The 18,410-nt window shown below is 37.1% G+C and overlaps 1 protein-coding gene across 2 annotated transcripts; it reads right to left on the bottom strand.

Annotated features, from left to right (window-relative positions):
• Positions 1 to 2,576: 2,576 nt before the first annotated feature.
• On the bottom strand, positions 2,577 to 5,287 carry LOC135435356 (b(0,+)-type amino acid transporter 1-like). Of its 2 annotated transcripts, XM_064692367.1 has the most exons (5): positions 5,045 to 5,287; positions 4,477 to 4,975; positions 4,300 to 4,396; positions 3,088 to 3,406; positions 2,577 to 3,011 (listed from the first exon to the last, which is right to left on the bottom strand). In XM_064692367.1, exons 1-5 carry the CDS (start codon positions 5,256 to 5,258, stop codon positions 2,941 to 2,943), a joined length of 1,200 nt encoding a protein of 399 aa, XP_064548437.1. In that variant the 5' UTR covers positions 5,259 to 5,287; the 3' UTR covers positions 2,577 to 2,940. The 2 variants fall into 2 exon arrangements, with proteins under 2 accessions (XP_064548437.1, XP_064548438.1); XM_064692368.1 differs by lacking the exon at positions 4,477 to 4,975 and having other exon boundaries at positions 4,300 to 4,382.
• Positions 5,288 to 18,410: the final 13,123 nt, after the last annotated feature.

Raw genomic sequence — 18,410 nt, 5'->3', positions numbered from 1 at the left:
CACACATTCATGCACGTCTTCTTTGAATTCTATTGACAGCATTGCAATTGCGCTTGAATTGTATTGTTTACTGTGTTCTGCAATTTTAATTCATTTTTGTCTCTAGCTCTTATAGATTCTGAAATCGATGCGTTATAAATACGAACTGACAGCCGAACAGACAGATGGACATGGTATAATCGACTCGGCTATTGAGGCTGATCAAGGCTGATATATACATTATGTTATGCTTCCTTCTAGCTGTTACATACATTTTCACAAAACCATTTTCAATGGGTACAGGGTATAAAAACAGGAGAGAATGGATATCTTCGGCACGCCGATTTAATACTATGGTAGACATAGTTTACAGATACATATGTCGAAACAGTGAAACTCCTAAATGCCAAGTTTAATGGAAATATCTTATAAACCAGAATATTTTGTGATACCAAAACTCAATTTTTCACCGCAAATAAGCAGCTTACTTTAAATAATAATGCCACGGTTGCTAAAAATATCTTAATAAACAAAAAGGTGTTCCTATAGTGGGAGCGAAAAAAAAATAGCGGTGCCGTTTTAACACGCAACGCATATAGCTCTCTAACTCTCCTGCTCTCTAAGCAAGTAAGCGAGTTTTGGATCCGAACCAAAACGACCTGATCCACAAAAAATGAATGGTTACCAATTTTTCTTCCAACTGTCCCATCTATATGTTGCATGGTTCGTGGTAAATCTGGTAAGCAATCGCACAAATGTGCCACAATTTGGGTCAACTGTTTCTATGAATGGATTGTCCGAACTATCGAAGCAGATTGGTACACAGGGAACGCTTTCTTGACATGTGTCGATGAGATGAAAACATGCAATCCAAGGACAAGAACTAAAACGCAAAGAGCAAGAAGCATAGAAATTAATAAAGGGTATTTTTAATTTATAGCCCTTTTTGGCTTGTTGATTGTTAAAGGAACTTATTTTAGTCCTTTTGTTTTTGGAATGAGATTTTAGTATTCACCGCAACGGATAAACACACGAATACATTATTCGGCTAACCAAAGAAAAAGATGTATATACTAACAAATAACAAATATCTCGCAGTACGATTGTGAATATTTAGATTGATTAAAATTTTTTATCGCGCATGATAATATTCATCTTAATGTGTTCCGTTCAGATTTGAAATCATTTAACCCTGAACCCATTGTAAATGGGTAAAAGGGTACAATATAAATCAATATCAATATCATGTTTTTTGAGCAAAATTGGTAAATAATAAGAACTAGAGTCACCAAACTTTACATGCAGCTTCTAGAATAGTATATATATACCAAGTATCATTCATTTTATAGCTATCGCCACCTCCCCGCTACCACCACAAAGCTATAAATCATGTTAAGAAACCAACTTTTATTGCCCACCAATTGACTCCACAATTTTAATGCAATTGACTTTTTGAGAATACACAAATATTCTATAGCAAAATAAGATGTGCTGTAGAAAATTTCATTAAGATCGGTTAAGAAACACAAAACTAATTAAAGAAAATGTGTTTTGGCTGGCCTCGTGCTTGCAGCAGCTAGCGCAAATTGCAAGAATTTCTGTATACATGTACACACACACATTCATGTGCGTCTTCTTTGAATTCTATCAACAGCATTGCAATTGCGATTTTATTGTTTTCTGTGCTGCTATTTTAATTAGTTTTTCTCATTAAAACTCAATTACTGGTGTGTAGTCATAACCAGTTACCATTGAACTCAGCTTAATGCTATCACATCACATTTAGCAAATGTTTTTCTGCCATTCTTTCATCCTATTCCATTAATGGGCAAGAACTTACTCGTAAATCTGAAGCTTTGGACTTAGGGGTAATTTTGGACTCTAAGTTCTTATTCATTCAGCATATAAACTATATTATGCCTAAGGCGTATGCGATGTTTGGGATTGTTAGGCGCAATTCTAGCTAGTTTAAAGACCTGTTCACAAGATTATCTCTATATTCGGCCTTTGTGCGGTCAATATTAGAGTATGCTTCTTATATCTGGAGCCCATCCGCAATTGTGCATACAAACAGGATTAAAAGGCTGCAAAAACAGTTTTTAAAGTTTAATTTACATTGCCTTAACTTTGCTGACCCCTTACCGACATACAGAGCTAGGTGTCGACTACTACATTTGTCATCTCTGGAAAATAGGAGAATGATTTCAGCACTGCTTTTTCTAAACAACTTAATTGTAGGAATAATTGATTGCCCTTCCCTTCTTGCTCGCGTTAATTTTAATGTGCCGAGCAGATCTTTGCGATACCATTTGCCGTTTTCTGTGGGGACTCATAGAACTGCTTATGCAAGTAACGAGCCTATGATCAGATCACTAAAGCTTTATAATAGTCTACCAACTGAAATGCATTTTGAATTTTCTGCCAATAGTGCTCAAGTTAAAAATAAGCTTAAAGAATTCTTCCTTTAAAACTCATTAATTCCACATCTTCTTTAAGCTTCATATTTTCTGTTTAGTTAATTAGTTATTTAAGATAATATTTTGTAAATTATAATAACCTGAAAGCTATCAGCATTGGTTAAATAAATAAATAAATAATTTTGTTTATAAAAATGCAAAAATTTATCATTTTTTGTGCCTTTTTCTAGTTATTATTCATTACTTTTTATTACAAGATATGATTACACTTGCCATGGGCCTTGTATACTGACAAAAACGTTTCTAAGTACGTGCAGGTACATGTACATAATGAATAATGTATGTGGCACAAAATAGAGACTGTTTAATTATATCCGCCAACTAATTGGAAAGTTGTCAATCAACGACTACATATACATAAACATTAATTTTGCAAATTTAAGTTAGGTATCTGTGAATGTTTGCTTTGCTTTTTGTATAATAAATATTCTGTTTTTGCCTGCATCCAAAGCACTTGTTTGCATATTAAGCAAATGGGAGAGAGTTACTCAAACATGGCCATTGATGAGGTTGGTACAACTTCCAGTAGTAGCTGAAAAAACAGCGTCACCTTATCTATAATAACGTTTTAAAAAAAGGAACATTAACAAAATGGTATGTAATTTTATGTGTAATTCTTATATTTACTTACTCATAAAGCGCGGGGTCATTCCTAGTTTAACGAAAGGTACGTAAAATATTAGACCCGCGAAGATGAAGAGCAACGCATATAAATATTCTATGCGAGGAGTCTGGAAAATTGGCGCTGCAACAAGGTAGACAGATATAATCAAGACCACAACAGGAATGACAATGGGCACTTTGTATGGCCGTGGATGATTAGGTTTGGTGTAACGCATCACTATAAGTGCCAACATAGCGCCGCCATAAAATATCCATGCTGTGAAGCTGAAGAAGTCAATCAGCGAATCAATCGTGCCATGCAGCACCATGGCTGACGCAATTAGCGACTGTTAAAATAAAATGAATAATAAGCGGAGACCGTTTGAGTTCGATAGCCATTCTTTGAAATGTTGTAGATTAATGAAACATAAATATTACCACAGACAATATAAACACTAAGACGAGTAACGCCATACAACAAAATGCTGAAATGTAGCTTGCTTTTTTGAAAATTGGAACGAACACAAAATCAGTATCTCGGTACACGATATGCATTCATATGTCAACACAGATTTGGGATAGGCCATGATCAGCGCTAGAAAACTAAGAAAATTTATTTCTTCACCAGCTAAAACCAGAGCAGTGAACAACAACACATATACACATATTTTGTTGTACTTATGCATGCATAATTCACAGATACAAACATAGGTGCGTGCACACCTTTGGCTGAGACAAGAACTTCTCTCAAGCATACACTGTCTAAAAACAAAAGTGAAATCAATCTATGTGTGCTATTTTCCTAACATAGTTATTGCACAAGATGCGCTTTGTGAAACAAATATTTTATTCTTAAATTTTCCTGTAAAATTTATCGTTAGTATCTAGGGTAATGGTTCATTTAAATAAAGCATGCATTTCATGGATAAAGCAAAAGTACTTGCGTCGATCGTAAGTTCAAAACTTTTTCGCTCAATGAAACGAAGCGACGCAAAGCATCATTGACCAGCTTTGCTGAAGGCAGACTGGCCACTAACTTAGTTGCTCGTGTCAGCATCAGAAAGCCGCGATTTTGGTATTCGTTCGTCTGATCGAACAGCCGTCGGCAGGCATGTCGTGTGAAGCCTCAAAGGCCAGATGAAAGGCATGGCTAGAAATTTTGCGTCGCATTCAAATGTATGGGCGTTACTCATCTTAGTGTTTATATTGTCTTTGATATAACTATGATTTTTGAACTTACGTGGAATATAAGACCAGGAGCAGGAGTTAAGCGTCGTACATGTACGTATGATAAAATGTCTAGTAGATGTCCCTCTCGACTGGCTGCAAAGCAAAGACTGCAGTAAAAAAATAGGTATATAAATAAAAAACAAACAAAGAGCGAGAGACGTGTAGTTAAGTTAAATATGTAACCTACCGTCCTGCGGCAAAAAGTGTACCATTAGCACTACCAAACGTGCTAACAGTGACACTAAGTGGCATTAGCCAGGCAAGGGCGCCTAAAATACGGTTGCCAAAGGTGACAGCGACCGCCTCAGATTCGATCATTTCTTGCGCTGACATGGCTGCTAGGTAGGATATGTTGATCAGCGCGTAACACAAAGTAACCAGTGGTATGCCAATCATGATAGATCGCGGCAAGTTTTTGCTTGGATTCTTTATCTCCTCGGTGACATAGTTGAGGTTGTTCCAACCATCGTATGCCCAAAGGCCAGTGTAAAATGCGGTTGCGATTGCGCCAATATTTGGCATTGGCCCATCAAATGCATGTGACAAATGCTGGGTGTTGCCCTGTAGTAACTTCCATGCACCACCGCATATTACAATGACAACGGCAACTAATTTAGCCGCTGTAAATACGTTCTGCACGGCCATTCCCAAATTGACGCTGTAGCAATTCACGAACAATATCATCACTGACAACGCAAAATTAAGGAATTAGGTTTCTTTTAAATTGTAAATTGAACTTATTGTACAACACTTACCAATTGCCACCAGTGCAACCATCTTTACAACCCCTCTAGGCGGATCACATTCTGTCACAAAAGCCTCAACAGCATATTGTGCGAATGATAAGCATATTATTGCCATTTGAGATGGCTTCAACACCAATGTCGATACCCATGAGAATAAAAAAGCCGGTGCCGGTCCATAGGCGTCCATAAAGTAGGCCCATTCCGCACCAGATGAGGTATTCATTGTGCCAAGTTCGGCATATGCCAGAGCTCCTAAACCGTGCGAAACAAAAAGTATTTAATTGATCTCTATATGTAAAACACAAGTTGCAAAGTTGAAGAAAAGTATAATGTGTGATTGGTTTTTTATGCGATGTGACCATATATAAAATATAACACAAAAAAATTTTCACAGTATGTGTTCTTAAAAAGTAAAGGCGTATATATTTTCTGTTACAGCATCAATACTCAAGTAGACATGTAGGAGCTAGATATTCGGGATTGGGTTACCCAAAGCAAGTTTAATTTTATTTCTTTCGACTAGAGTCATTTTGTTGTATTAGACACTTATCTTTAAATTGGAACGGTTTTTTATACCCCTCTAAAAGGTATTATAAAATTGTCATGAAATGTGTAACGTATAAAAGAAGACATCTCACACCACATTGAGTAGCGTTGTCCGCCTATCTGTTGACGGACTGAATCCTTGTCTTTGGAACAATCGGTCTAAATGTAGGATCTTGAATGGAAAACTTATTTTTTTATATTGACCAAACTCGACATTTATTCGTCTTACTATGCTTCTTACATATATGCAAAATCCTATCAACAGCGGACCATATGTACAAAACCGCAAGCAATGGTCTACAAGAGTATTAAAATTATGGCGTGCTGAGGATATCCTACTTTTTCGATTATATCTCTAATACTATAATTTACCAGCAACCAATAGATATTTATTTCTAGCCCTCAAATATTTTTTATTAAAAATATATTCACAAATATATCATTAATAAATATTTGTTTGGCTGGCTCGAGGTGGGTGCGCGGCGACTAGGAGGACCTACAGCTAACATTTCAAGCTCTTATAGGTTCTGAGATCCTTGCGTTCATACATACGGAAATGATCAAGAATATATACTTTTTGGGGTCGGAGATGCTTCCTTATGCCTGTTATATACATTTGCACAAATATATAATACCTTTTTTACCCATTTTTAATGGGTTCAGGGTATATTTAAAACATAACATATTTAAAACACACATTGTTTTACACGTCTGCGCTCCTTGACGTGGAGGTTGAAACTATTTGGCAGTTCAATAGGTGTCTCTATAAGTAAGCGCAGTTTTTGGTGTCCGTTTTGTAGTTTAGGCGCTTATTGTTTGGTGTGTTTATTATGTGTGGCATTTCTAATGTATATCTTTTGTTGTAGTGTTGTTCTTGCTGTAGAATTGTTGTCGCATCGAAATTTCATTAGTGCTGTTTTTTGTATATTATTTTGATGTCTTAATTTAAAGTCCGATTTGAGTTGAGTTATTCTTGATATTAGTTTGGATTTTGTTGTGCCGATGTACACGCTATTGCAACTAATGTTGTCATGACGTTACTTTTGTCTAACATTGGTATTTTCGCCATTGTATTGTTAAAGAAGTTTTTTAACGTATTTGTAGGCTTTTGGGCTCATTGTTTTTCATTTTTGTTGTAGCAGTCTGAGTTCGTGAGGCGTTTTGATATTCGTGGTACATACATACGTTAGAGATTTGTATATTTTGGTAGATTCGGTTAGCTTTTGTGTTCGTATTTGTTTTTTTTTGAATAATATTCTATTCACATTCTGTTGGAAGTTTTTTAATTTCGTGTTCAATTTCTTTGTGGTCTGTTGTGTCCGATATGTTTGTCATTCTTCTCATACAGCTTAGTGCTGAATTTATTGTCATACTTCTTGGGTGGTTAGAGTTAAGTTAAGTATTCGTCCAGAGGCTATGGGATTCTGATACCACTTAATTTTGAGTGAGTTGTCCACTCTTTTTACTAATGCGTCTAAAAATGGTTGCTTCCCTTCTTGTTCTAGTTCAACTGTGAATTTTATGTGCTTGTGAAACGAGTTCAATTCTTTTAGGATGTTTTGTTTCTGGTTTGTCCGTTACGGCAAAAAGGTCATCCACATATTTTGTCAACAGTTTTGGGTTTGTTGTCAATTTATCCGTAATGTTGTCCAACAGGTCCTCCATTATTATGTCAGCGATTACTGGAGAGGTCGGTGATCCCGTTGGCATTCCTTTCAATTTTATATATATTCTGTCTTCATATTTAAAATACCTGTTTTCTTGAATACAGAATTTAACTATATCTATTAATGATGGTTTAGGTATAGTTGTGTGTTCTTCTAATTAGGTCCATTTTCGTCTTATTGTGTCCAGTACCAATTGGTATGATGGGTAACTGGGATACTACGTCAAAAGATACTAATATTTCGTCTTCCCTGATAGTGGCGTTGTTTACTCTGTCTTTGAACTCCAACGAATTCTTAATTTTGTATTTAGAGTCCATTTTTAAGTTTCTTAATCATTTTATAATATATTTGCATAGTTCATATGATGGGGAACTGACAGAGAAGCATATTGGTCTCAGAGGCGTTCCTTCCTTGTGAATTTTCGGTAGGCCATATATCCTCGGAGATACCGGTTTGGTAGTAGTCATCTTAATTCTTTCATCCTTTGAAAAAAGTCTCCCCTTAAATAATTGTGATACGAGGCTATTATTCTTGGTCTGTTATCTTGATGTCGGATCGTGTCTAACTGTTCCTTACGCGCATAAGTCGTCTAAAATATTTGTCATTATAGTTTTGTAATCGTCGACATGAATTTGTCCACTCTCCGTCCGCAATATATTTTAAGATCAGATCAAGATCTTATTAATCAGGAGAGCGAATTTCGGCCTTTTCGCAAGAAACGTTTCTATGTTTGAAAGGAACGCTGTCTTCGTTTTGTTTACAAGCTATTCTCTTTAGGTGTTGTTGTCCGCTAAGTCAAGGTTTCCTTTATTTCGTAGCTTGTCGTGTTTCGTTTCTTTCCTTTTCATTAGTGCTGTTATTATTTTGTTTTCTAAGTTCTTCTCGCTCTCAAAACACGCTTTGGAGTCATCTGTGGTCTTCAGTTGTTTTATGTTTGTTTTTGCTGTATCAATATGTTTGGCTTGTTTTTGTAAAAAGTTGTGTTTGTGTTTTATAAGTAAGCTTAATATCTTGGTATGGAGAAAATGTGTGTGTCTAGTTAATGCCTTAGTTATGTCAGGGTGGATTTTGTTGCCAGTAGTCAGTATAGGCATCTTTTGGTCAATAACAATAAAATAATAAAAGAAATGTTAAGCTATATTTAAGTTTGCCTAATTTTATCAATGTAATTTGAAATTTGTGAATTGTTTTTCTGGAGTATTTTTACTTAGTTCTTATTTTTGCATAACTTATGTTCGTTGTCATGCTTACGGTGTGCGTTCCGTTGTTATTTAAATTATTCAAAATTATAAATTTATTATAAATTATAAAAAAATCTTGACTATAAATGACTTCCTACAGAATGTAAATAGAACATTATTCAAAAGACAACAAATCAGAACACAAAAGCCAACAGAATATACCAAAATATACAAATCTCCAACGTATGTACCACGAATATCAGAATGCCGCACGAACTTACACTGCTACAACAAACAAAAAATAAAAGTAGCCCACAAGTGTACAAATACGTTACAAAAATTCTTTAACAAATCAAAGGCGAAAATACTAATGATGGACAAAAGTAACGTCATTTACAAAATACCATGTTGCGGGGATACCAACAATAGTTGCAATAGCGTGTACATCGGCACAACAAAATTCAAACTAAAAACAAGAATAATTCAACACAAATCGGACTTCAAATTAAGACATCAAATAATATACAAAAAATTGGCTCTAATAAAATTTCGATGCGACAGCAATTATACAAAAGAACAACACTACAACAAAAGACATATATTCGAAATGATACACATAAAAAACATAATAAACAACAAGCGAATAAACTACAAAACGGACACCGAAATATGGTCTCACTTATATAGACATCTATTGAACTGCCAAATAGTTTCAACCTTCACGTCAAGGAGCGCAGACGTGTAAAACAATGTATGTTTTAAATAGTTTAAGTAATTATTTAATTTGATTTAATTTATCTTAATGTTTATTGTTTTGTGTTAGTGCCCTGAAGACGGTTACCGACAGTCTATGGACGAACCTTTCAAAAGCCACTAAAAATGCATTAGTCAGATACTAAGATAATGTGACTTATACGAGCGTTAATAAGCCAAAGGCGCTCACGAAGAAGACTCACGAGTGCTCTTGAGCCAAATGACAATTCTTGAAATGCGGGTATCTAATAAAGCTTCTAGCGAATTGCGAGCTTTTATTCAGAAGTAGCGGAAGCTTGGCATCATACTACATACCTACTTGCAACAATGAAAAAAAGCACCAAGATCCATTATACTCATGTATAAATGGATTGAGACGCTGCAGGCTATGCGGTTGTCCTTTCGAACTCTATCTATGCCATCTTTGAATTCAACTCGTTGGATTACTTCAACTATTTTCTCGAAAGCTCCTTTCCTGTGAGCGGGAGGGATACTTTCATCTTGTACTGCTCGACTTATACATTTATAAAAAAAAGGAGCAGTGTCAGCAGCCTGGCATGCGATTAAAAACTATCGACAGGTTCCAAGATATCTGGTCAGTCTACCATAGCTGCTAGTCCAACAGCTATTTTGCGTACGCCCAAGGTACGCATCTCATCTGTTATCAGAAGCTGGTTGCCCGGCCAGGATTCTCTTGGCTTCCATAAATGAAGACGCCTCCGAAGCGGTTCATTTAAAACTTGTATCTGACTTTTCCACTAATACATTTTTAATGGCTTTTCAAATGTTCGTCGCTTTTGTCGTTCGCACTGGGATTGAATTCGCCTCGCATCGCCACCGTAAATTAACTTTGCCTTAAGAAGTTTGAGGAGTCAGTTATTGAATTAAAAGAAACTTAACAACACGAAGCGCATAAAAATCGGATTTTTGTAATATATATAAAATCACATAAATTTTCATCCAGCTAGATCACATTTAAAAATTAAAAAAGTGAAAAAAGGTATGATGGTTTTCTGCAAATGTATGTAACGGGCAAAAGGCAGAATCTCCGAAATCATATAGTATACATATTCTTGATCAGCATCAATAGTCGAATCGTTCTAGCCTTGTCCGTCTGTCTGTCCGAATGTATTGGGGTTCAAGGGATCGATGTAGAAGGGTTGTTGCGTATTTCGTAAATCATTAGTCAAGTCGACTCGAAGGCACAATGTGCCCCAAAATATTATGAATGTGGCCTCCACGTGGTAACCCTGGGTGATTGTCCATGGTTGATTTGGACAACCAGCCAATTCGCGCGGCGAAATAAGATGAGATTTGTCGGTGACTAAAATGGGTAGTATATTGCTACGGCAGTCGACCAAAACTGTAAGTAAATTTGGTACCACGGGTAGCCAGGAGGCCGCGGGACTTGTTCCGTCCTGACTTTTTGGTTGCGGCCCTTCGGGGAGTATCATGGTGGTTGTGGTTTATGTCCAAATCGCGGGTAGAGTTTTGCTCGACGTGGAGTTGCGTTTCAACCAAATTGTGCAATCGAGGTTTTAGTTAGGCCTTACCTCCTACCAATGAGGGAATGTATTGTTCCGCCCAACATGCATTCAATTGGTACCGAAGGTTCACTGTGCAAGCAGGGTTCCGGAGGGGCGCTAGTCCGACGCATTATTTCGGCTCGTTGTATTTTCCAATACCGTGGTAGTACACCCCCACGGGGTAAACGCCACGTTAAACAAATGTAGACTTACTGTCCGAATGTATGAACGCATCGATCTCAATTCCTATAAGAGCTAGAGACTTGAAATTTGGATTGTAGGTCCTCCTAGTGCCCGCGCAGTCCGAGCTTGTTTCTGATAACCGATAACCTGCCCCTTCTTCAAGCAATCGATAAAAATCCATATCGGAATCCCGTTCTTTAAACAAATCTCTTAGGTCTTAAATACTACATATATGTAGTGTCTAGAATAGTATATAAGTTAATACCTAAGTTATCCAAATATCAACTTTGGATAATCAGCTTGCCAACATTTGGATCCCGCACGTTGCCATTCAACGTGCTGGGAAAAGCAGTTCATACCTAAGTTATCCAAAAATCAACTTTGGATAATCAGCTTGCCAACATTTGGTTCCCGCACGTAGCCATTCAACGTGCTGGGAACAGCTGAAGTAAGATGTCGCGTATGCAATTTTAGGTGCGCGCTCATCAACGCGCTCGTTGGACAGCCAAACCATGGGATTGCAAATTGGGCACAATTATGGCACATGCCAATAATTGAGGAATCAGCGGAACCAGTTAAGTTTATTGGATCCCAAGAAATGCGAGACCCTGCGAGTGATTACAAATAATAAAAAAAGTTCACATAGTGAATAAAATAATATCATTCCAAGAGTGACCACAAACAAAAAAAAAAGCAAAAACAAATTCACATAGTGAAAAACACATCGAATCAAAATAGTGATTACAAATAATAAAAATAAGTTCACATAGTGAATAAAATCAGATCCCGATCAAGAGGAATCACAAATAAAAACCATATAGTGAAAAAACTCTATTCACAGTTATAACATTAATGTAAGTCATCTTCATCATTCATTTGTAATACCACAAATCTTCAAAGAATTAAAAAAAAAATAAAAACACTATTTATAAGAAAAAAAGGAAAATATAGCCTTAAAGAATACAATTTATATGAACGCAGAAGAACTGAAAATAGAATACTTGTCTACAATGTCACTTAATAATTAGCGCAATACTACTAACCCTTCTGGTCCTTCTCCACTAACTCTTTTTTACACATCCCAAAAAATAAAACTAACCAACTTGATTGAACAAGTAGTTAGGAATGCTGTTAATCCGGTCATAGAAGAAGATGACGAGCCACAAATAGATTTCAGAAGAAAGCCTGAGAAAGACATAGTAAAATGTCTCAGGGAATTTTCAGGAAAAGCAAGCGAGTTTAACTCATGGAGAAAATCAGTTGACAGAATACTAAAAATGTACGAAAGCCAAAAAAATTCATCAAAATACTTTGCCATTCTTCATACAATCAGACATAAGATTATCGGAGATGCCGATACGGCACTAGAGTCGTATCGTACCTCATGCAACATTACGCAGACAAACGAGATATTGGTAACTTAGAATACCAATTAAATAAATAATTAGAATACCAGAGATAATATAAACACTTTCTATCAAAAAATTTACGAGATTCTCTCATTAATCCTGGATAAGATCGACTGTCTAGATTATAAGGAGGAAGCATTGCTTGCAATGACTAATTCTTATAGAGATAAGGCATTAGACACGTTCGTAAGAGGATTAAACGGCAACTGCCAAGTCTGTTAAGTGTTAAAAGACCGACAAGCTTGCCAGATGCCTTGAACATCTGTCTTAAGTTGGAGAACCTAACCTTTAGGGTGAATCAAGCTAACACTATGCATAACACCTTGTCGCAAAACGTTAGTTGTGGTCCGCAGCCAACATACTACAACAACGGAAGCAGACAAATACCTCAAAGACCAGTACGCAACCAAAACTTTTTCCCAGAATTAGCACATTTTGGACAGGGTCAGCAACAACAATTCCCACCCTCATTACCCCCAAGACGTCAACTTCCACCCACTCCGATGGAGGTAGATAGTTCCGTACAAACGCGTCAAGTTAACTACCTAAATAGACCTCAAATAGCAAACTCGACAGAATAATCAGGGCCCTCAGCAAATGAAACGACCTCTTTCTCAGGTCACACACCAACCTAACAAACAACAGAGAGTTTACAATACAGAACTTATCATAGAAGACGAACAGGGTTATGAAGAAGAACAAGATTATAACGAGCAAGAGTATGCTATAATGGATAATCAAGAAATAGACACCCCAGAAGAGTACGAATATGAAATGGCCGATGATGTCAATTTTTTAGACGAGGTTCATCCTCATTACCTTTCTTAGAGGTTAATATGAGGAACGAGAAAAAAATCAAATTCTTAATAGATACCGGCTCCATCAAAAATTACGTAAAACCTTCACTCATTCGGGCACCCATACCGAATGAAGTATGCTTTGCAGCAAAGTTCATAGGAGGCAAGACTAATATCACACATTATACAAACATAGATATTTTTGGTAATGGGATAGGCAAAATTTTATTTTTCCTTTTGTCAGAACTAGGTATTTTTGACAGTATCATAGGCCACGACACATTGAAAAATTTAAAGGCCATAGTAAATACACATGAGAACTATTTCACGTTATTACAAAAATTTAAGTACAGAACTAAAGAACTTTGCATGGTACTTATAGCTCACATAGAACTTAGGCTTTCTCACTTAGATGACCCAACTTGCCAAATAATAGATTCAATAGTTAACTCGTCACTCAAGTTAGAGGCGAATCTAAAACAAAAAACGATAATCCTGTCTATTCCAAAGCGTATACCTACCCTATAGTATTAAAAGAGGAAATAGATAACCAGATAAAAGAGCTATTAGCCGACGGCATTATTCGACCGTCGCGCTCCCCATATAGTTCTCCGGTGTTCATTGCTCCAAAAAAGGAAGACGCGTCAGGGGGAAAAAAAATACCGCATGGTAATCGACAATAGAAAATTAAACGAAATTACCATCCCAGACAGATATCCAATGCCAGAAATAAATAGTATCCTATCAAATCTCGGTGAGAATAACTTTTTCACCACAATAGACCTCAAAAGCGGATTTCACCAAATCGCGCTAAAAGATTCAGACATTGGAAAGACAGCTTTTTCTATCAATAATGGCAAATTTGAATTCCTTAGACTTCCCTTCGGGCTACGCAACGCCCCTGCCATATTTCAAAGAACATTGGATGACATATTAAGAGAACACATAGGTAAACGATGCTATGATGATACGATACATAGATGACATCGTAATATTCGGAAAAAAAAAGAAGAACATTTTAACAACTTACGATTAGTTTTCGAGACGAACGAGCCAATCTCAAAGCCCAATTAGACAAATGTGAATTTATGAAAGATTATTTAGAATTCTTAGGATTCGTAATCAGCAAAGACGGTTTAAAAACCAACCCCAAAAAAGTAAAAGCAATAGTCAACTTTCCTAAACCAAAAACAATCCATGACCTTCGATCCTTTTTAGGCATGTCTGGATATTATCGCAGGTTCATCAAAGGTTACGTAGAAATAATAATGTGTGCGTGTTGGTTGCCTGCCTGCCTGCCCGATGCAATTTGACAAGATTTGAAGTTTCTGGCATTTATGAATTTCGAGCTCTACACACACACACGCACACATTTGTGTGTGAGATCAAGGGTTTGTCGTGAGACAGAGATATTTTCATCAATGGGTGCGTAAATTTGGGCGACGGTGGGTTTGCGGCCGCGTAAGGCACAAATGTGTGAACAGGCAACGAAAACAGGTGAACCGCACTTGTCGCTCGCTTGCACTTTGATATGGATGCAGACGCATGCTGCCTATTCTTATCGTTAATTGCCTGCCATAAAACCCTTTAACCCAAAATGTTTACTATGTCAAAAAGTACATAAAAAGATCACTTGCATTTTTTCCATATCAAAGAGCGTGTGTAGAGCTCGAAATTCAGAAATGCCAAGAACTTAAAATCCTGTCAAATTGCATCGGGCAGGCAGGCAGGCAACCAGACACACAAACGCATAAATGGTTCCATCCATATAGAAAAGTGTGTAAGTGTGCGTGCTTAGCCGGCCCAAAAAGGTATGCTACGTTCAGGTACCCTTACCAACAACAAGCATGGAAAAGAGCAATTTTGCATATGAACAGGCCAAACACTTTTATAATATCACTCGACTGCTCTCTCGAAAGAGTCTGAGTGTGCACAAGTAGCACGTCGCAAAATTTGAAAATGTTCAATTTTTGGTATTTTCTTAGAATTCTTCGACAAGCCGACGACGATTTACCCTTGCAGAAATATGACTTAGTTATTTTTTTGATTTCAAGCAAAACAGGTCCCCACAGTAAACAAAAAAATTAGAATATAAATTATAAGTATTTCATTGGGTCATTCAAGTTTTTATTAAATAAAAATAAATCAGATTCTTCTCATTATGCCTGACTGGACCAAGAAATACATGATAGAGCATTTCAATGTGTGTGCCTTTTGCTACCACAGGAAGGATTTAAAGGATTTAAAAGTAACATACATATATTAAGAAATAGCATCAGCCGCAGCGACGTTGTGCGCTGAGCGAGATTCGGCTTCATACTGAACGTCGTTGACGATTTATCGGTATTCGATTATTCCGCTGTTTGACATGTCTATGCATTGTATAGTTAGTGGTATTAATTAAGTTACAAAATTTAGTTTATAATTTGTACTCAAGAAAAGCACATAGTGCTGCTTAACAAATAAAAAATATATTTTTTATCATTCAGTATCCTTGAATTGGTTAATTTATACAAATCAAGTATCTTTCATCAAACAAAATAAAAAAATTTAAAACTACCTAAAATCGATACGTCTGTGATGTCAAACCCTCAAACTACCCTTGTTAATGAGGACAAATGTGTATTTGGATTCATCAAACGTTGATCTAAGGAGTTAGATGATCCCTTCCTTACAAAACTTCTGCCCATCTTGCGTGTACGCCCTATCCTAATATACTGCTCATCTGATCTCTGCAGTGTAAAACTAGCCAGGATCGAATTTAAACTGGGCTGTTTTCCTACATATGCTGTTTGAGGGCGACATAGATTTGTTGTTTTTTTAGGTCGTCTCCAATACTCTGTTGCTTGTAGATATACCACAAACCATACTTATTCCTTGCAGCATAGATAGAGCAAAGAACAACTCATTTCGTGTACTATTTCTACAATACAACAGCTTGTACCATGTTTTTCCACTGAACTTTATTTACTCCTTATAAAATCTCTGCTTTCAGGATACCTTCGAGAAATCACTGACCACGCTCAGCATTCAGCAAAAAAATATGAATCCATATCATTACTGGTTTCCCATTTTTTTTCCTCTACCCTTAGCTCTTCCTTTTTATACTCTTTACCCATTGAAAATGGGTGCAAATGTATGTAACGGCAGAAGGAAGCAAAAATTACAAGATCAGACAATAAGCACTGAAGCAAATCAAGAAAGCATTTCCCATAGTGTATGGCTGAGGGTGCGTGAGTGCATGTGTGTATATGTTGTTTTGCATGAAGGAAGCAACAATACTTATGACAGCAGCTCTGCGCGAAGTTCAGGGAATTTTACTGTTGGATACGGCCGACTAGAGGGTAATTCTTCTTGTAAGTCACCCCACATAAGGAATGTCCAAATAAGTATTCCATTTCCGATGACTCATCACCGCTAGTTAACAGCTCTCATTCGCTCATTTCGAAGCGTTGAACATAGTTCACATCGCCGGATATGGAATCCTGATATAAAACTACGTGAAATAGACACCACCCCCGACTCATTTGGACATTTCAAATTTGGGGTGACGAAAACGAAGAATTCAATTCACACTGAGCAACATCTGACATCTTCTGTTGGGTAAGGTTTTGCCGTGCCAACATCTTCTCATTCACATAGACATCTATCCTACACTGTTCCATAAAATATTTAGTCGATAGTTTTTAGTACGATCCTAAAAAAATACCATTCACTACGAAAATATAAGCAAACGATAAAATTGACATGTTTGGTCAGAATGTCTGATGAGCGCGCAAGAAAGTATTGAATACAATATAATATGCTTCTAATTATATAAACTATGTGTTGTTTTAAAAAGCAAAATGAACACTTCAAGCCGCCTATAACTTGGGTGTCGGCAGCGAAAACTGCCTAATAAATATATGGAAAGAAAATGTTGACGACTTACGAGGTGCGCGGACAAAATTTCACATTTTTATAAAGATGGCAGAGTAGATGGACAATCCGGGTTCACTGGGGGATGGTCTGACAAAAGATCCAAATTGGATAACCTTACCCGGAAATACAAATTGCAGTGGAATATAGATAAATTTAATATTTTTCTGTTAAGAGAACCAAATAATTGGCCCGAGTGGAGGAGTTCCATTTCAATGGGTTCGTTTTGATAAAATAAAGCAAATTTTGAGCTCGTTACAGCTAGCAAGTTTAAGTAGTAAGTAGAAATCATAAAATTTTGATTTATTTTGTTGATATACGTATTAAACATTGCAGATATCATGCCCTACGCTGAATAAAATATGAAAGTTTACGATCCAGAGATATCCGTCTGCACTGTTGACCCTCCTCCATCAAAGCGCTCCAGAGATGACCACCAAGTCGACCTGGTTGGCATTGCCCGTGATAGGCTTCAAGTTGCACGGGACAATAAACAATTAATACTAATCTCAGGTACCTTTCCCTAACCTAAAGTGTGGTGCGTAGTGGGAACAACCCGGCTTTTGAGAGAGTGATTCGAGGCTTCGCCCCGTCGCCTGTGTGAGTAATCCCGGATTTCTTGTGTGTGTGTGTTCAGACGACCTCAGGTTGGTAACTCCCGCTATATTCATCAAGCGCCAAGTGCAGACTCGGCCGCTCTGGATATATGTGGCTTTTCCGCCAGTCCTGAGCAAACGAGGAGTAGATGCGCGTGTTTAACTAATAACAGGGTAGCGACACCGCGGGTTACCACCGAGCCTCGGAGATGAAAAATTAACCTCAGATATTTTTCGATAGGCATATCCTTGAGTGGATATACCCTATTAAACGCAAAGAAAAAAATCATATATGGCTTAAATATGATTCTAGGGTATTAGGTATTCGGCCACACCCTACCTAGTGCATCTCATACTGTTGTAGTCAATGAAATGAACACGTGCAAGAACTAGGCGAATAAAATGTGTGCGGAATCGAACGCACAGGTACAGCGCGCGCGCCAGACGGGCCACGCTTGCACACGGGTGCACAGACGCGCGCCGCAGTCGACGTCGGCGTCGCGGCAGCGGCTGTACAGTGGGACGAATTTAGCTCACGCGCGGTGAAAAGCTGAATTTGTCAGTACAGTCGGCGAAAGAAATAACAACAGGTGTGTTAAATAAAAAAAAGGGAGTGAACATTGGAGCAATAAGAACAAACAAATACAAGTATATATTGAATGAATGGCGGCTAAAAATTAAAAGAACTCCAAGTGCGTTTTTTTTATTTTTGCTTTTTTTTTGCGGAGTGGCCAAAAAGAAAAAAAATAAGAGAAAAGACGAAAAAATATTAAAATAAGGAACAAGACAACATCTAGAA

Source organism: Drosophila montana, unplaced genomic scaffold, assembly GCF_035044405.1.
Source record: "Drosophila montana isolate Dmon_TW-CO22-7 unplaced genomic scaffold, ASM3504440v1 contig_3580_1, whole genome shotgun sequence".
Lineage (NCBI taxonomy): Eukaryota > Metazoa > Arthropoda > Insecta > Diptera > Drosophilidae > Drosophila > Drosophila montana.
The sequence above is the reverse complement of the archived record's forward strand: the minus strand, read 5'-3'. Positions and strand labels throughout refer to the sequence as shown.